This window comes from Typha angustifolia, chromosome 7 (assembly GCF_048772165.1).
Source record: "Typha angustifolia cultivar Huaian chromosome 7, ASM4877216v1, whole genome shotgun sequence".
NCBI classification, from domain to species: domain Eukaryota; kingdom Viridiplantae; phylum Streptophyta; class Magnoliopsida; order Poales; family Typhaceae; genus Typha; species Typha angustifolia.
The window spans coordinates 5,844,056-5,864,843 of record NC_133245.1 but is presented as its reverse complement, the minus strand read 5'-3'; the positions used below and the strand labels follow the sequence as shown (position 1 = coordinate 5,864,843).

The window sequence follows — 20,788 nt, the reverse complement described above, 5'->3', positions numbered from 1 at the left end:
ACCTGCCCAAAGCCAAGCGTTCTTATTTCACTATGCAATAAAAAGAAGACTTATTTACAACCCTCTAACACTCTTGACACTTATTCACTATGCAATAGAAAGAAGACTTATTTACAACCCTCTAACACTCTTTAACACATAAGTGTTTAAATAACCTCTTGAATACGAACCGTCTGATTAACTATCTTTGTAAAAAAAAATTGTCTCCCTTTGATAAACACCTAAGCGGCAAATCAATCTTCAAATATAATGTGTCGATGTGGAAGATGTCAAAGAAGACAATGTTGTTTTCATCTCCTCTAGTATTGTTGACGATCAATAAATATAGCTAGCACTCTTAAACTTATGATAATAGCTCTCCTCAATAATTATGCTCCTTGAGAAATCCTAAAACTCATAGATGATTTACTTTAATTCTTCTAAGTTGAATACCTTTCTCTAAGCCTTTGGATTACTTATATAGATATGAGAAATATTTCTACTTTGTGCTAGGAGAATCCACTAAAGAAAACTCTAAGTTTGAATAATTTTTAAAATTTTCAGTTTCTAAACTATGCATGCTGTCCGAATCCATTTAAGTTTCTTTTAGTGAACTGTTCTGATTGTTTGGACATTATTAACCCAAATGAGGTCCTAAAAATATTAATTTTTGAATTCAATTCTGTATCGGTTGACTTAAAATTTTTGCACTTTCTAACTTTTAATAAGCCATGTTACTTGACTATATACTTAAATCTAATTTGTCTAGAAGCAAGTCCTAGATCGAGTCGTATAAGCTTTTAAGGCTAAGTCCGAGTATGATTCATTATACCGATTAGGGGGCTGAGCTTATTTGTTTATTCATCCAAGGATCTAAGTATTAAAAAATTATTCTAGTTTTAAGTTTATCTTAGGAGTAAGAGTAAGATAATCTAAGAGAAGTAAATTAATCATAGCCGTTTATTTTTTTAGTAGTAGATCTAAGTTAGAAATCATAATTTCACCTCCATAAACCACCCTAGATTTGATTCATAACAAAAGTTTCTAGTATGGAATATGACTGAGATCGAGTCTGCATTATACATCAAATATGGATAAGCACTTAGCTAATGACACTATCACTAACATGGTAATATATAAAGAATAACATTACATAGCGAGATTTATGCGTTTATACTCAAATGATAAATGCATGATACATAAATATAATCTCATCATATGCTAAATAAGGCATTCACCAAGTTATATTAGCTAATGTGGTTTAACTCCCCCATATACAAAATTTTCTTTTATTTACAAGTTCGTCTATCACACTTTATTAGGCCCATCAATCATTACTTTTTCTATCACACTTGACACTAGGCCTAATAATCTTGGTGATGACGAGGCTTTGCACTAAATTTAGTCTACTTCAGAGTTAGCATTGGTCCTAGGGATGTGTTTAACAAAATATTGCGTTATCACCCAACTCATAAATTTAATAGATGCAAAAAATAGGCAAGAACGACACGCAAAGGGGCTCGAGCTAGGGCTCAACTTGTAATAAGCTTAGGCTAGTCCCAATACGCAACTTATAACCCACAATGGGTTCAAGCCAAGCCCAACCCATAACCCACAACTCATAACCCACATCCAACAATAGGCTCAATCTAGCCAACCAACTTGGGCTCGGGCTGACGTAACCCATTTGCACTCGAGCAGATCAAACCAACCGGCCAGGGCTTGGGCCAACCTAACCTAACTAGCCCAACCTAATCAAAATAATTAGAGGGGAGGGGTGTTATCCCATCTTCCACCCACTCTTGCTCATGCCCAAGCACTAACAACAAGAAGGGAAATGTCGATGACCACCCGTCATCAGCTAGCCAAGAGGGAAAGAAGTGTCACTAGGGAAGGAGAGTATGACTTGACAGGTCTGACAAGCATCGGTTGGCGTCAATAGCAAGATAAAGGTATAGACATAATTGTGGACATGTTGTGTAGAATAACAAAAAGAAGAGGAATGAGCGTCAATAGTAGACAAGTGTTGATAGTAGAGAAGGTGCATCGAATCGAATGAGGCAATGATGATAAAGGAAGAAAGGCAGTGATGAAGGAGGAGATATGGAGGAAGAAGAGACTAAGGAAGAAAAAGATCAATGTTGAGGACAAGGTGGAAGGTAGTGGAGAATAAAGAGATGACTATGAGCCGATAATTAGAATAGAAAAGGAGGATGAGGGATTAATACTAGGTTTTTTTTTGTTTTGTTTAAATAGGTCGGGCCTCATGCAATGGGTCCGGGTAATGACTTCAGTCTCAAGCCGGGTTAGATCAAGAGAGGGTGAACCTAGTACAGACAATGGACTTTAGGTCAAGCTTAGTTCAAGTTTAGACTGGGTTTTGGTCTGAAATATTCGGACAGGGCTTTAAAATTGATCAAAACAAGTAAAACAAAGATATTACAAACTAGTCATAATTTCACAAATTAAATCTCACCCGTAAACCCATCTCATCAATTATCGTCATTATTGCATGTTGGTGTAGAATCACATAGATAAGTCATAGTCTCAACAATGACGAAGCACTATCGAGATATCTATCGGGTACCACTAAATCTACGGATAACATCTCTTTGTACGGTGTTCTTGATCCATCCCTGTAGATGTTTCTCCGTGTATAACGCGAGCTAGTGATTCGATAAATAGCTAGGCACTCTGTGCCCATCACATGATGCCATTAAGTTAATGTCATTACTCATGCAATTATCTCTGCTGGTTTTGTCTTATGATGTGGTCCGTATTAGAAGGGGGTGGGGGTACATTCCGAACTCTGCAGTGATGGCAGTTTTCTGCTGGTCCCCGAACTCCATCCAATGATGCTGCACACCGAGCGGAAAGTTATGGCAGACCTACGACTTAGCGTACTGCTATGAATCTATCGTCTCAGTTTGTCTTCATCTCTCTCCCCATGCCCTTCTATTCTCTATATTTCTATCTCAGAGCAATTATGAACCCTGCTGCCCTTATCACACGCACCGACTTGGTCCAACATGTACGTACATCCCCAGAGTTTGCCATACTTCTTCTTATTCACTTTCTCCCAGTAAAGAGTAAGAATATATAGTTGTATATATATATTTGAAATATTCAGCAAAGAAATAATCGGTAAAGAGTAAGATACTGAAACTATTCAGAGGACAAATTGTAAAACTGTAGATTGTCTGTGATTGAAAGTTATATATATTAATCACAAAAGTAAAACTTTCCCTCGTACGAGGGAGAGAGAGAGCGCCAAAGACAAAAGAGAGTGGAGGAAGTGCATGATATACATATATATCATCTCATGTCACGTGATGGCCTCCAACGATTCTCTCGGCCACGTCCCTTTTCTTCTTTTGTCTCCCTTTAACGATCGAGCAAGAGCAACTTCACCATATTCTCATCAATCAACTCCTTACTTTTTATCATTTCTTTTATCTCCTCGTCTGCGTCTCTTTGGCTCGATGCACCCTCTCTCTCTCTCTATTCTCTCTCGCTCTAAAAGCGATGCACTCACTGCTCAATTCCCTTTGTGGGTGCCACTCTAGCTACTACTCTCTCAAACTTTACTTTTTAACCTTTTCTACTCTCTCTCTCTCTCTCTCTCTCTCTCTCTCTCTCTCTCTCTCTCTCTCTCTCTCTCTCTCTCTCTCTATATATATATATGTTTTTTTTATTTATCACCAGCCCAAAGAATATAGGACTTAATCCTTCAAAAAAAAGAAGAAAAAGAGCTATGATGAGTATGTAACATTTTAGTAAAAAAAAAAAAAAATTAAATATCAATCTGAGCTTCAGTTCTTTATGTTCATATTTACTAATATCTGAGATACGACTCACTGTTTGTTCGAGTATATACGTGTCTACAGATTATAGCTAGTTTGGTGATCCTTGGAACACTACAAAACAAGAAAGTGGAGGTTTCTGGCACACACCTTGATGAGAACAAACAAAATGAAGTGGATTGGGATATATTTGAACAATTAGAAGAAATAGATTCCAGTGCTAGTATGCTCCTCAATACTCAAATGATATTAAAAACGACAGTAATAGAAATAATAAAATAGTATATAGATCAGCTCCTGGTAGAGTAGACCCCATGCAACAAGGTTAATAACATGCAGCCCACTCCCTTAAGGGAACCTACAAATCTCTCTCTCTCTCTCTCTCCCCCCGACATCATCTCACCACTCACCAAACCCAAACTTGCCAACTTGTTAACCTGATCATGAGTAAAGACAACAGTCTATTTTGTGTGTGAGGGGGTGGGGTAGGCAGCCTAACAAAATGGAATGGATGGAGTGGAAAACTAGGGCAAGGAACAAATGCCTACAAATGATACCACCATCATCTATCATCATCACCATCTATCCCTTTCCCTCACTATCTCTACGACCCCCTCTTCCTCCTCTCCTCCTCTTCCTCCTCCTCTTTTAATACTTTTTCTTTTTTGCATCCTTTAGTGGGCTTATCTCTTTGTGCTAGTTGGTTGAAAGTTGGAGAGTGATGTTAATGACCTCAATTGGTCCACAAAATCTAGGAATCCCCTTTGTTTGTTGGTGAGTTGTATTGGTTGTTGGCCTGTCTCTTCCCTAGAGTCGGTTATGCTTGCCTGCTGCTCTCCTCTATATGTCAGCAGCATGAGCACTGCAGATGGAAAGATCCATTTTGATCTCTAGATATTGTTAGGATAAATAGTTGTTAGAGTTACAGTTCCAAGACGTAAGCTAGATGGCCACATTAATTTTTTGGCCACACTAACTGGTATGAATAATAGAGTTGCATCCAATTACTGATGAGTGTATCTAGCTCATAAATCTATGAATAGTCTATTAGAATAATATGCTGCTTCTAAGCAGGCAAACAAGGTCAGTTATAGGCCCACTTAGGTATCTGCGTGACAAATTCTCTCTCTCTCTCTCTCTCTCTCTCTCTCTCTCTCTCTCTCTCTCTCTCTCTCTCTCTCTCTGCCAGAATATGTGAAGAAAAGACCATTTGGAAGTTAAAATTGAAGATTGTGACTAATTGCAAGGTGTTTCATTATATGAAAAGAAAGAAAGAAAAGAATTAATCGTACCAATTTACAAATGAAGATCATGGTTGACAAAATAACCCAAGGTTCTTCTCAGTTACACAGTTTACCTTGGATTATTCTGTTAATAGCCTTAACAGTTATAATTGTTGGACGAGTTCACATTTCCTTTACTTCTACGACATTATACTCGATAACAACATAGGCATCTACTTACCTTGTAGCCAAGGTTAAGTAATTGTCATTGATAAATAGAATCTAACCATATAACAATGATCTCCCAATAACTGGCTCATAAGGTGGAACTCTTTTGGTAAAAGATGTCATGGAAAGATATATCTTAGGCCTTGTTTCCTTTGAGTTTAGAGACCCTCTGAATTGATTCAGGGATCCCTAACTGATTCAATTACCAAACATATCTTTATCTTTTTCATGCCTAATCAAATTTATTCTTTAAAAAATTAAGACTAAGAAATAAGTTTAACTAATCAAGTTTGGAGCTTAGCCTCAAACCAAACCAGGCCTTAGGTAATGCTAGAAGAATGGTTGCAGACTGATGCCCAAAGATGCAAAAGAAAACATATTCCAGATCATTATCCAATTCGATCTCCACCTGAAAATCATGGCTAACATTTTCTTTTACCCTTCCTTTATCCAGTTTTGAATGACAGATCAAGTAAATCAGCTAAATCATAACCCATGAATAATAAAAAGAAGGAACTCCAATGGAGCTTTATCACTGCTATACAATAAATCTGCATGTGAGAACGGGTAGATAACAAAGAGAACGAGAAAGGGAAAGAGAAAATATACTATGAACTCTCTGGACATACTGGTAGCTATCCTGCTTAACGTCCATAAACTTGAGCAGAAACGCTCTTCCTTGAGCTACCAAACTGGTTTGTGACACTTTTACCCATGAATTTCCTGGCTTTGCTTAGGCTACTGCCCATGGCACCAAATCCGCTTCCAATTAACCCAACGCTGGAACCAACGCCTGAGCCCACCAACCCAACGCCGGCACCAAGGCCACTTCCCACCAGCCCGACACCGGATCCTACCAATGATGCTGCCCCGCCGAGCGCATCCATTGTGCTCCCAATCAGCCCAGCTTCCTTCAATTTTCTCCTCTCCTCCAAAGCCCTCTTCTCTTGTTCTAGAGCCTCCTGCTGTTCCTCCTCCGTGAATGGATGGTACAGCACCTGCAGTTCTCATAATAATCACCAGAAGCAGAGATACAGAGAAACAGTTAAGATAGATAATCACAAATGACTCCTATCAATTGATAGCTCTATGTATCACATAATATCAACACATCCATGGGAAAGAAGTCTATTGTTCATGTACCAATCTACTATACCACCATCAACTGTCGGCAATCACACAATGGTGGACAAAGCATACCATCAGCCAAAGCTGGATTTCTCATTGCTGGGATATGCATGGCAGCCCTCGATGTCACATTGTACTCCCAATCGTGTGTTAGAATTAGATAATTATCAATAAAAATTGAATAAGAAGGCAGAAAAATGACAACATTAACAGGAGAAGAATATATAAATAACCCAAAGAGTCCTAGTGATATGTTCTATTCTTTCAAGTGGTCACTGACAATTGTTTCTCCGCAGATGTCATCTTGACCTATGTGGCAATCAAGAAAACTAGTGAATAACTATGTGATGAGGGATGAAGGTTGTGCTAGGCATGCCTCTCAGATGCATGGCAACAGCAATCCTTGCCAGGAAAGTCTTTTTGTTGTACTCAGACTTCAGACTTACATATGCTTTCGGCAATGAGGAGCATCAGTGTAGAAAATTATAGTATCATGATGCTAAAAGGTGGAGAATAATTGCCTTATACCGCACTTCGGCAGATCATGAGCCTAACAAACAGACTGAAGTGTTGCAATGGTGAAAGACTATATAATGACATTACGGATAATTCAATAAGAAACAATTTATATTTCATATGTTTATAATGCCATAACAGAAGCACATAGCAGAAAATTTTTCTACTTCCAATGGAAAATACACAACTAGCCATGTTTAATCATAAGAACCAGCTTCCAGGATTGTATTCCATTGGCTACTTCTGAAGCCGTAGAAGGATGAGGTATATATTTGACGGACTAAGGCTCTTAGCATGTTGATATCTGTCAATCATCAATCTAAGCAACATAGAGACACACATAACAACTACTATGAGGTATATATTTGACGGACTTAGGCTCTTAGCATGTTAATATCTGTCAATTCTCAATCTAAGCAACATAGAGACACACATAACAACTACTATTATGATGCCATGATCAGAAACATCTCATTACCATTTCCTTTTTCTGGACAGCAAGAATGGAGTCATTCTTGGGAAAAGGCATAGTATCACTTAATCTATCAGAGATGCCAAACTTCTATGATATTTCCAAACTAAAACAATCAAATGACATACAGTAAGGCAAGAGAACAACGACAACCTTTATCGTAAGCATTCCCCTGTCCTTCTTATCCTTGACCTTTAATGTATCCAGGTATGGTAGCAACCTCAGTTCAACTTCCTTAGAAGCTTCTGGTTGTAAATCATTTAATGACAATTTGGCTACACCCAGTCTCTTGTCTTGTTGAATGTTGTCTTCATCAAAGACCTGTAAAGAGAAGCAGCAAGCATTAATGTGATATAAATGATATGTGCAAAGAGGAAACTGACCTTAAGAGATGTGCTCCTTTACTAATTCTAGAGCTTGAATAACAATTTTTATGATTAGGCTGTGCTATATTCATTTGAGAGATGCCTAGATACTCTTATTGATTTGTTATGATTAGCCATCAATAATTTATCAATACCTCTTTTATCTTGATCTTCTTGCATCTTTTTACTGTCCATTATATGTGTTACAAGTAGTTCTTGTAAATGAAAGAGATACTTCCTAGGTGGTTTTGTTAATAACAAGGGGAAATATTAAAGGACCTTTTATGGTCCAAACCCTACCCTATCGCTTTTCTCAAAAAAGCCCCTCTCTTTTACAAATAAGTCCAACTAACACCCTATCACTCCAAATGTTACTATATCGAAAATTAAGTAACCATGCTTCTGAAATTATCGAAATACCTTGCTGAGAGAACAGTTTGAATACCCATTTTCAAGATTAGTCAATTCCAAGTGTCAGCATCATGCCATGTCTCATATCTCATTTCAAGCTGTATAGCAGTTCCTTCATAGAAATTACTCCAAAAGACTAAAGAGTACCTATTACTTAACGGAAAGAACACCTGTAGTATATTTGGACCACTTGGTGCCAGCTTGCTTAGTCCTAACTCATGCAACTTAAAAACAACAACGTAGAGTCTCTCTAAGAACTAGATAACAGAAGAATGTTTTCTTAATAGGGCTGCAGAAAAGTTAGCACTATCTAAATAATATGAAAAGATACAGACAAAGGATAAACTAAGAATGGATCCAAGGAGAGATGAAAGTGAAAGAAAGCATCAAAGCAATGACAACACATCATAACTATTTATATAGAAAGATAAAAGATGAGGCACAGAAACATAGTGATAAATATGAATGTAGAAAAGCTGAAAATGCGCATAGATGAACAGGAAACTCTTGGAAATTGATTGTACCTCCAATGTAATAGATTGGGTTTCCTTGTCTTCAGCAATCAATTCAAAGGTTTCATTCCATTCTGGATTGAGATTGTTGTCTATGACTCTTGTTCTTACCTTGAACATAGGACGGATATATAGGACCACATAAGGATCAGATTTACCAAGCATCTCCATATTTTTCAATGCACTTGCTCTTATTACAGTTACCAAAATCCTGCCCTGTGGTTTAAGCTCCAGTTCACTGGACAAGAGTACAAAGGAAGAATAGCATGACAATCTTTTACTACTTAGTAGATAAAATTGTTCTGTCAATGCTAACGGATGCAAGGTTTTACAATATTGACAAAATATGTAAAATTATTTAATTTTTGTAATGCTGAAATAGAAATACAAACATCCAGATATTCTTTCTTCTTCTTGTGTAAGTGCAAAAATATCCACATAAGTACATGAAATGATGGATGATGCAATTGCGTTAACAACAAGATAAGAGCATCACAACTAAGGATCACAGAAAGATCCTTACTTTGCTTAGATTACTCACAATATGTGAACATATATAAATGGTATTAGCCTCCAACTCCAAGGATATGAAAGCAAATCTCAAAGCCATTTCTTTATCAATCCATTAAAGATCTAGAGGTGGCTTAAATTTTCAAAAATGTCCCCACCATCCAAGTTTCAAGTTTTCTTTGTATCACGTCAGTCAACCCCTCACCTATGCTACATCTTGTGTGGGCCTAACATAGTTAGGTCATGAAATTAACTAGTCTGAACCAAAACTAGTGAACAAAAAAATATAAGATAAAAAATATATAGAAATTTGATATCTTGTACTACAGTACATGAAAGCAAAAAATGTGCATGACCATGGAAAAAAGCACTAAAAAGAATTAAAGAATTGGAGGAATATAAGATACGGACATAGAAATCACCTTATGTATTTTAGGTACAAGAAAGTCTTACTTGTACACTCGAGTAAATGCCCATCTAATCTAACTCACCCCAATTCAAATATGATAAAAAAATCATAAGATAAACTGATATTATATCACGTATATGTAAACAGTGTACAAAAAAAGCTCACCTTGTATCAACATCTACTCCACCAAGTGGAACAACAATCCTATGGGGCCACAGGAGCATGTCAGAAATAATTGAAGATACAGTATCCTACATCAAAGAAACAAGATGAGTTTTATAGTACTTTTTAATGAGATTTAAAATTTGATTGGCAGTAAATGCATTAGCTGTTATCATCAGAGCTCAGAGCAAACTCACATCAATCATGTCCGAAAGCCCAGGAATAGCAGTCAGGCTTCCTCCAACAGCCTTAATTGTGTAATCAATTCTAGGCTTTGGCTGAAATATAAACCAATATGCATTACATTATGGAAAGTATAAAACATTAAAAGTTATACAAATGCTCTCTTTGTAGTAAATGATATAGGATATTGTATCTCTTAAAAAAATGTTTTGTGTAAGGCTGTTAAAATAATCAAGCAGGCCCAGACTCAGGCTTGATTAGACAAGAAGATCAAGCTCAGCTCGTATTTGAAACAAGTCAAGGTTGATCAAGTTGCTCAAGCTCGAATTTAATTTTGAGCCGAGCTTGAGCACAAGATAGCTCGATAAGACTCGATTTTTGGTCAAACTTGATCAGACTTGAACCTTATTAAGTTAATACCATTAGGTTCCCCAAATCTTGGGCCAATCCAACTCAAAGTTGCAAGAGAACCTGGTTAACTTATGTTAGTCAGAATTTTTGAGCCCGGCTGGTCAAAATAGGCCCAATCATTAGCTTACTTCTTCCCTGTTTTCTTCCTCTCTTCGATCTCAACAAACCATTAGTTGTAAATTTCATTTCATGCACATGTTGAGAGCACTATACTGGATTACAATAAATATAATATGCGGAAAAATGTACAATGATATTATGTATGCTCTAGAATTACAAGTAGACAACCAGATGCATACCTCAGCAAGGAACGCTACAACAACAGCTGAGATACAAGGAATCTCATTGGAAAGCTGGAAAACAACACGAACAACTGTAAAAACCTTGAGATCTTTTAGCTGAAAAGGGAAAAAGAAGAAAAAAAGATCTCATAGATACAGAAGTATGGTTAATTTGAAGAATATTGCTTCTTATTTATAGATAAATGTCCACATTCAAACCTGAATGGGCAATGAAGCCACAAGTGCTTCAACTGCAAGAATAATGCTAGGATCTCCACCCCATCGGAAATCAATATCCATTGTGATTTGACCTTTCTTAAGGCTTTGAACACGAATGCCTTATGAAAGAGGGAAAAAAAATCAAGACGATAGCAAATAATATGCAAATTGGATCTTCTAGCATATGATGGGACATCAAACAACAATTAACATGACTTTCTAGTATGTAATCTACAAAGGAAGAATCAACAAACACAGCACCAACATTTGCATTATATCTTGGAAAAACATAAAAAGTTATAGCTGATATAGCAGAAATGGTTACACATGGCCTAGCATCAAGAAAGTAGGTGAGGGTCAAGAAAGAAACAAAGGATAAAGACTTTGTTCTTTGAGAAAAGACTTGTAGGCAGATAGTTTCATTAATTCAATCACTGAGACAACAATTACAGCTTGATACACAGAAGGAGAATGAATAGGGCAACGACCCTTAGATGGAAACTCCACACTTGGCTACAGTAGACAACACCAAAAAAAGAAAAGAATAGTATCAAGCTCAAGGGCATAGAAAATAAAGCAAAGAAAACACAACTCTAACAAATTCGTAGGCACAAAGGTCTTAGGTTATCATGCGGCTTCGTTGTGATCCGGCAGTTAAATACATACAACACTGCCAACCCCAAAGGTGGGAAAAATAAGAATCGTCAACTGCTATTATCCTGTCGATGAAAGGCCCCTACTACCAACCTACAACAAACCTACAATAAGAAAGGACAAAGAAACGAAGGCCCAAATGGTGCACAAACCACCTATGCCCTGAGGAGCAAATGAGGAGAGGAAGAAGAGCATACACTAAACACAAGCCAAAGGTCTGGTGGCACGCCGACCTAGAGGTAGATATGGCGATAAAAATCTTTGCCCAAACACATTGATTGATGCATATTCTCACCCAAACTCCTCAATTGCTGCCACCCAACAATAGCAGCCATTGATTGCCATGACCCAAGAAGAAAAATATGACAATAGGGGAGGAGATGACGTCAATGACAGCCAAATGTGATAGCAATACTCAAGGAAGAGAGAGGAGATGGAGAATGGAAAAGAGAGAAAAGAGGACGCAAACGGGAGATCATCCGCTCTGAGAATAAAAGGAAAGGAGGAAAGAGGAAGGAGAAAATGGGAGAGAAGAAAAGAGGGATGAGAGAAAAATCTCTCATGGTTGAGGAGAGAAAACCTCTCCCTTCCTCCTAGCCAAAACGGCTAGAGAAGGAAGTGGCAAAGGCGGCAATTTTTGACTCAACACAAATCTAAAGGCTGGTTGACCAACCTAACTCAATTATTAAATAAGTCATATTTGTATTTATTACATCAGCCAGTATAACACATTTATGACCTATTCCGTGAACCCATTTACGATACAATAACTTGTTTATCACACAAATAAAATATTTATAACATGAAAAAGTAAACTTTTTATAACACGAATAAATTATTTATAGCCCAAATAACTTAAATAAATTCAAGTAACCAATGTCATCCAATAATCTACTTAAGACTCATGTAACCCGTCTAATAAATGAGCCGTGTTTGTGTTGGCATTATTTTGGCCCGACCGGAACCTAGCTGACCTGACTATATTGCCACTCCTAAAAAGAGGGAGGTAAACAATGGCGAGGAGAACCTCTCATAGAAGAGAAAAGAAAAAAAAGGAAGAAACACCAACAGATCTACTAGGCTTGGCTAACTCTTAGCGAGGCCTCAAGTTTTGCAGAAAAGGTAAGTTTCCTTCAAGAGGTACCTCAGATCAAGGTAATTTATTAAAAATAAAACCAAAGAGGAAACATGATTCCAAACGATATACTAGTTAGAAGGAAATAATTACAGTTTAATCCATTGAACTTGAAGCTAATTGAAAAGTCAGCATTAGTATGCATAAGTAGTACCTAATCAAGCTTTATTTACTTAAAGAAGATACAAAATTAATTGGCATTCTTCCAGACAATCTTTTCTCAACACAGGAATGAAGATTGACTCATTATTTAAAAGTTAAAACTTAAAAGTTTTGGCACCATCCATTAAGGAATCTTCTCTCCATAAACTTTGTAGACAACATGACTTTTCTGCCTCAATTGTTTAATAATTATCATCATCATCATCATCATCATCCTCAAAATTGTAACCATCAATTTTGGTGGAAAAGTTATTGCAGAACAAAATTAGAATCATCATTACAATCAACGTTATTCTCAAAATCTTCCATCATTTGGGCCTATTCAGAAATGAAAAATTAGATAAGAACTCACATTCTAACATCGCTTTGCAGAAATGAATTAAACCAAGAAGAGTCAAATAAAAAGCAGTCATAAACATTATCTTCTATACATTAGGTGAACCTATTTACTTGAGTATGTTGAATCAGATGATGCTCCATGTATTCTATATATATGACGTGAATGAAAGAAATTAAGCTTGCAAAACAATCACAACTTAACCTAAAGCGAGAAAATTCCTATGTATTCTGCACATCTCAAAACTGATAGGTTTCAAAATGAAGAAAACCAATTAAATAGAAGAGTGAATAGAAAACCAACAATGGGATAAACTACTTGTATTTTACATTTTTTGTATATGGTTCAAGTGCTAACCTTCAATCTTTGGTGGCACATTTCCGAGAAAAAATTTGCTGAACTTAATTGAGGAAATTCCTGGTGGTCGATAATCATCAAGTAATGGCTCAACGGAATCTTTAACGACCATTGTTGCTGCCTAAGACCAGGTAAAAACTGGAAATTACCATTGGCAGTTTTACAGAATCAGAAGTAGGCATTTTCTTTCCACCAATATGAGAGGTTCTGTTTATATTTTTGCAATGAAAAAGACAAACGAGTATTACATACTTAAGAAACAATTTTTGTTGATACACTTTCTGTAAGAAACCAAGATTCTTTCAAATTGCACAATGGTCAGATATAACATTTACTAAACACTCTAGCTACGAGTAAAGTTTCAAAGTTCCATTCTAATTCTGCAACTTTAGTTTCCAAAGTGATTTGTTAATATCCAGGAATCCAAAATAGAAAGAAGTGGTGGCATCCATAATAGTTAGGAAACAAGAGGATGGTCAAAAATAGTCTAGTACGAGTTAAGATTACTGCTAAAAAATTTGTTAACTGCTTGTATCATGGACCGGCTTCTGTACATGAAATATAAAGTCAACAGTTGGATTCCATGAAATAAAGCTACAACAACAGAATATGACTCAATCCTCTTGATAAAATATGTATCCATCTCAAAAGAATGAGGTCCTAAAAGAAATAAGCATTATCCAGTAACGTGGGTGCACCTTGAATTAATTCCTAATGTGACCAGTATGTAGAAAGTTGCATGGCAGATCGTTTTTCAATGTAAGACCACTAACTGAATAAGTACAAAATAATTTAGGTGAACTAGCATGATTTAGTTGAACTAGCATACTATCTATAAGCATTACTCTATCGGACATCTGATGGAGGAACGGTATCCCCTCCGAAGGCCCACATTTTCATCTTCGGTCTACCCTCATGGCCTCATCCAATTTGATGGATAGTAGTCAAAAGGCATTAACTAATTGGGATACTTGGTTACACATGGTAGCATCTTGTTCCTTAGGTGCATCTGCAAATAGGAACACCTTTAGTTCTAGAAAAATAAAAAAATAGAGTGTCTCAATGGATGAGGCTCCTGCCTTTGTGCAGTCAGCAGAGAAGAGTCAAATTAGGAATCTCAAAGTATTCAGAGAAGTACAAATAAAAGTGACAAAAAACAGGGTCATCAAAATCAACAGATAGTGTATCTAGTGTCCTAACATCTTGATTGTGAGAAGGTTATATACTTGCATCCATATATACATATATATGGAAATTTGTATTAACACCCTTTTTTATGGCATATCACATTTTGCACCCTAAGTTTTTCTCTTATCCAAAATGACCCTTTTGTTTTGATTTGTACCCAAATAACAACTTACCATCTACTCAACAAATGGCGCTAACCCACATGCTAATTAAACATTATCAGAGATGAAAAATGTCAAGTAGCCCTCATTCTATTGTGATCATCCTGACCTGATAGGCTTTGACAGACCCAATAGCCTGATTATCCAATTCGATACATATACTTTACTTTTCTTCTCTTAAACGTAGCAATAAAGTTAGGTAGGTGACTGTTGATTCACGGAATATTTCTGGTATTCTAATACAATATGATTCTTTTTATGTCAATACTGCAACATAACTAATAATCCTTGCCAAAAAGGAGAAACAAAATGAATCTAAGGAATAGAGTGCATAAATCAAGTAGGTATTCTTTCCAAGTAATCCAAATATTATAGGTGTGAGTCAATTTTAATAGTCCAACAAACAACATAAAGAATAGGTGGTATGAGGAAACAATGTTGGATTCGGTAAACAAGAGAAAGAAAAAAAAAGATCAATTACTCAATGCAGGGTGAGAATACATACGCTATGAAGGAAAATACAAGTCCTTGTATCAGAAGCAAACAATAAATAGAGGAATGAAAGAGTGTATGCAATGTAAGCCTAGTATAGGATTTCAGTGCCTTGTGAAGGCATCTTAGTCAGCATACAAAAAGTATATGAAGAAAAAAATTGAGATGATTTAGAAGTATTTGGATGGTTCGAAAGTGCAACTATTCAGTCATGTTTCTTACTTCTGCAATAAAAGGCCACAGTTTGTTCAGTTGCTTATTCAGCCATTTCACCTACACAGAACAAAAATGGAAAATAAAAATTTGAATATCTAACAGAAAATATGAACAACATGAAGTAAATACCAACTGATGTGAATGAACAAGGTAATCAATTTGGCAAAAATAAGGATCAAGTTGAACCTAACTTGTTCAAATGCTGGAAACGATACCCATTCAGGAAAATTGTCACCACATAGTTTCTTCAGGTCATCTCTAGTAAGAGAACCAAGAAGCTTGATATCCACAGCCTGCAAACAAGAGAAATATGAGCCGTGAAATCTAAGGTATCACAGAACCTTTATTACATACTACATTCATAGTCTTAAGAAAAAAGAAGCACATAACAGTCTCAGGATTACTCATCCGAGAATAGACCAACCCATGGACAAATCACAGAACTCTGCTTGAGTCCATTGTAACTTACAATTCCAAAAACAATAACTCAATAAGCTTCCACTATACTGGCATCCAGATATTTAAAATGGAAAAGTCAGTGAATTATTTGGTAATAGCAGCCAATCATGGAAAACAGATTTAGTTGCAATATGTCACCTTTTCTACTTATGAGGTAAGTATATAAACAGATGATAAAAATTAAAAAGTTACTTTCAACTTGATACCCAAGGAACCAAAGTATCCAGTGGCACCAGAACACAGATTAATTTTTCTTTTGACATGTCAAAGCATTCAGGACATATAATTTGAATGATTTATGCCATCATTGTTGCATAGTTGAATGCCAAACTCTGGCACATTTTCATTAAAACTACCATATCTAAAATGAGACTGACAAAGATATTACCAACCTGTCAAATTAATGTAGTCATTTCTTCAAGTAAGTGTTTGTCTAATACATCAGTTAATATACAATCCAAATATCATCCCAGACAGATAAGCTGAAGGCAACAATTTAAGGCTCTTCCCAATTAAAAGACCAAGCACCCATGAACTTTTAGTAAAGATCGACTGTATGGTACTCAATCTGTAATCATTAACGTTAACAAATAATAGTATAATGTTTATTTTTTAAATTCACTTTTCTCTGCACCAACTAGGGATGCATTTGCTGATCCATCTATACAGGGATTAAAAGACCAAGCACCCATGAACTTTTAGTAAAGATCGACTGTATGGTACTCAATTTATTTTTTAAATTCACTCCTGTGGTCTTGAAGTTTGATCTGAATCATTTCATAATACAATGTATCCCATCCATACCTAACAACATTGGACTTTTTTCCAATAGACAGATATGTGACATAATAGTTCAGTCAACCGTACAAATTCATTTTTAATCCTTATTGGACCAGAAATTATTAATCAGTCTCTCGAATACCAACCAAAGCAAAATTTCCCATTTGTTTCTCAACTAATATGACAGCATCTCATCTGGCTTTTTTTTTTTTTCAATACCCCGGGTTTAAAAAAAAAGGATGGATAAAGTTGCAAAATTACAACCAGACCAAGAAATCTCATGTCCACAACTACATCTAGGTTTACAGTTTCATACCTGGACTTCAATAATTAGCACCAATGAATGTTATACCATGTTCTGGTTCATAGTAAGATTTATGGACCGTTCCACTTACTCATGTATAGATGAAAACATTGTGAGAACAAATTGAAGAAAGCCCACACACTTCTAGAGTTGAAAAAATAACTGAACTATAATAGTGATACCAATAAATTTCAATTTATTATCTTGTTCTTTAAATGGTGAAAAGATGTCCTAGTTTTTAACCAATATAGGCCATCTTTCCCAAGAGCATCTAGGGTGGTTCTAGATAAAGCAAATCATGTAGATCATCCAAATCATGATAGTCAAGTAGTCAAGTGATGATATCACTACATCAGAATCTATCTTTCCTACTTTAACTATGGCTTTCTTCCCTCTCTCTCTCTCTCTTCACCCTCTTTCTTACCCTGAGCAGTCAAGAACCCTCCTCCTTCTCTTTCACTCGAAAATTTTCACAAATTTCAAGAGCTAGATTTAGAATCTCATGTGGAATTTATAGAAATTCAAAACTTGATTAGGCATGGTCTATTAAGTGGCTTTATGTGAATCGAGATAAATCAATGCTGTGATCAGATGCATAGGATGTATTAGCCATGTTATGGGTCTTAATTTCATGGAGTCCAACATTACATCATAGATGTTCTTTGGATCCACCCTGAGTTGGAGAGGAACTAAGTATGCAAGTATAAGAATTCACTATCCAGAACAATGACATAGAAACTAATGGAAAATGGTCATTGATCAACACAAATGCCTGTTTACATTAGTATAACATTTTACTAATAGACAAGACAGACTACCTCTCCACCCTCAGTTGGAGAGGAACTAAGTATGCAAGTATAAGAATTCATTATCCGGAACAATGACATGGAAACTAATGGAAAATGGTCATTTATCAACACAAATGCCTGTTTACATTAGTATAACATTTTATTAATAGACAAGACAGACTACCTGCTCATATAGGACTATCAAAACTTATAAACATCATGATAACCACAAAAGAGAAGGGAAAAAAAATGAAACAAGGATATATGATCAGAATGGTAAATCATAATTATTTATGCTTCTGAGATTCCTTCAATGAAACTACAATAACAATCCATTTGTGCTGAGTCAAGCTATAAATAAATTACTATGCAAGTCACTCTAAATACTTTACAGAACATGAAAATGTCATCAGTATATATATCCTAGACCGACTAGAATAACTACTTCATAGATCAACTCAAGGATGAAACATGTTCATCTACCTGTTTAGTTCTTCAAAATGAAATCATCATAAAGAAATCCAAAAGTAGCTAGCTAAGATAAAAGCAAATCTAATCATGGTTGCTCATCTCACCTCGCCATGCATCTTGACCAATTTGTCTATATTTCTAGTTCCTCATTTATTTAAATCAAGTAATCAGGATTATGTGTTGGGTGCTAGAACGGATGGTCTTAATTTCAAATGACAAGTACTATTTGGTCATAATCAGAATACCAAAGAAAAAACTTAGAAGGTTTAACCATGTCTTTTACTTAGTGAAGGGAAAGGACTACAAGTAGTTGTAGATCTCAAAATTCAGACAGGAAAGATGTTAATATCTGTATCAGTTCATATCCGGTGATTAAATATGGTTATGGATATGGTTTGACTGCTATCCAGTTCATATCCAATCTGTTTTCATCCCTATACTTAGCCTTTCCCTCACTGTCAACTACGAATGAAGCTACCAAAAATACAAAGCCTATGATTTTAATGATCTTTTGGACCCAAAGGGGAGCTTAGAAAGAAAGCTCACTATTCGTTCTGTTTAAGAAAAACCAAGAAAATGAGTGAAGAAATGTCAAGATGAGAATCATCCTGAGAATAATGTCCATAAATTGCATTAAATTCTTGCTAATAGCTCAGCAGGTCACAACTGTACGCATTTTTCCGTAATATACCATAGAAAGTTTAGAAACCCATCACCTAGAAACCAACAATGCTGCTCTAGACTTGACTCATATCTAACCATTAAGTTAGCTATTGAAGAGTTTGGTGCATTGCTAAAACCAATGTGATGAGAATAACCATAAACCAAATAATAACCAATTAATCTTTAGCTTAGCCTCATTATCCTCAGAAAGTAATTGGCTCACATTGTCATTGCCTCATTGGGGGCGAAGCTAATTGCGAAATTCCCAACACCAAGAACATAAGAGTTGGAAAACAGATGCAAAGACTAGTTTTTCTTACGAAATCGCAATGGACATGGTAATTGCAACCAGGAACACAACAATGATAGAAACAAAAGTATATCAACCTTGGCGATACGCTTGGTGCTGCGATATCTCATCATGCGGTTCCACCCGGCCACCAGAGCAATGCCCGCGAACAAACCCACGACCATCGCCGAGATCAACCCCATCCTCTCAAACAAAGAATGCAGTAAATTCTACTGCATTCTTTTTTCGTTCCAACGTTCCTTGTGATCCAAGTTCCTTGGGTGGAACTACTTCTGGCAATCGAAAGAAAGCCAGAAATCAAAACGATATCCAAAAGCGAGGAGAGATCGAGACGGCCGAAGGAATCACCGAAGGATTTAAGGGAGACGGGGAGGGAGAGGGAGCGGCAGAGAAAATGGTGCAAGTAGAGGAGGCTTTCTGTAACTGATGAGCAGTTGGCATTGTATTGAAGGAGTGCCATTTGTGGCAATTAATATTAATAAACCTTGGCTTTCTCCATAATGTGGTGCATTTAATGGACACTCATAGAATTGGAAAGGGTAAAGATGTAAATTTCGCCTAACTAGCCATCAAATACCTGGAAGGAAATCCATCAGTTTTGGGTTGCATTCATTGTTGTTAACAACACTATGTTTACTATGGATTCATTCTTTTTCAAAACAAAAAGAAAAGAAGTTCTAGCTCAATTGAGACTTAAAAAAGTGATAACCTACAGAGATTAACCATAACAACCCAAAAATATAGATAAACCTATCATAGTAATTAGATTTTACCACCAGTCCTACAACCACAAAACACAAGTCATATACCATCCATAGGTATTACAAATTACAATTACATCCAAGTATCAAATAAAAACACTATTATAATACTACCAAAAACCATGATGAAGTTCTAGCTCAAACAACAAAATATAACCATAAACACCCAACCAAGGAATCTGCTACCATCAGCATCATTACCCTTCCAAATCTACAATCACCTGAGCCACTTGAATCAATTTATAAGCTTTTTCTATAGCCTCCTCACTTTGAACTCTTGCCTAACAGAGAAATAAAACAGTTACATTATCTACAAAAGCTTCACTAGATCTCAAGCTATTATTGGAAATCCAATTATTTTTTTCAAACTATAAACTCAAGCAACAAATAATCACAGAAATGCCCTCTGTTTGACAATGTAACTCACAGAAATGCAACATAAGTTGCCTTTGTTTGACAATAAATAAATAAATATAAATTACATAACAAAGTATGCCCTCTGTTTGACAATGTAACTCACAGAAATGCAACAAATATATAGAAAAAGCTTGGTTTTAAATTCATTAAAACCACTACTCTATGCCTCCAATAATCAATCATAAGCTTCTCAAAATAATAACAATAAATAAATAATAATAATAATAATCAACCATAAGGTATTGTGAGAGACCAAATGAAGGCTCCATCAATGCAAGGTCTGACAAGGGTATACAATGGCTAAGTCTACCATCATACTAG

The 20,788-nt window shown here is 36.0% G+C and overlaps 1 protein-coding gene across 1 annotated transcript; it reads right to left on the bottom strand.

Annotated features, from left to right (window-relative positions):
- Positions 1-5,672: 5,672 nt before the first annotated feature.
- LOC140763343 (calcium-dependent lipid-binding protein-like) lies at positions 5,673-19,679 on the bottom strand. The gene is made up of 11 exons (XM_073101491.1): positions 19,367-19,679; positions 15,706-15,807; positions 15,521-15,571; positions 13,458-13,578; positions 10,813-10,931; positions 10,612-10,710; positions 9,916-9,996; positions 9,722-9,807; positions 8,650-8,875; positions 7,503-7,670; positions 5,673-6,231 (listed from the first exon to the last, which is right to left on the bottom strand). The coding sequence occupies exons 1-11, from the start codon at positions 19,469-19,471 to the stop codon at positions 5,878-5,880; spliced, it is 1,512 nt and encodes a 503-aa protein (XP_072957592.1). The 5' UTR covers positions 19,472-19,679; the 3' UTR covers positions 5,673-5,877.
- Positions 19,680-20,788: the final 1,109 nt, after the last annotated feature.

Excerpts from the sequence above, each read along its gene's own strand:
- LOC140763343 (XM_073101491.1), bottom strand. The coding sequence starts at position 19,471 with ATGGGGTTGATCTCGGCGATGGTCGTGGGTTTGTTCGCGGGCATTGCT. Across the intron at positions 10,711-10,812 it reads TGGCTTCATTGCCCATTCAG|CTAAAAGATCTCAAGGTTTT; the intron begins GTTTGAATGTGG and ends TTCCCTTTTCAG. Across the intron at positions 6,232-7,502 it reads GGGGAATGCTTACGATAAAG|GTGCTGTACCATCCATTCAC; the intron begins GTTGTCGTTGTT and ends TGAGAACTGCAG.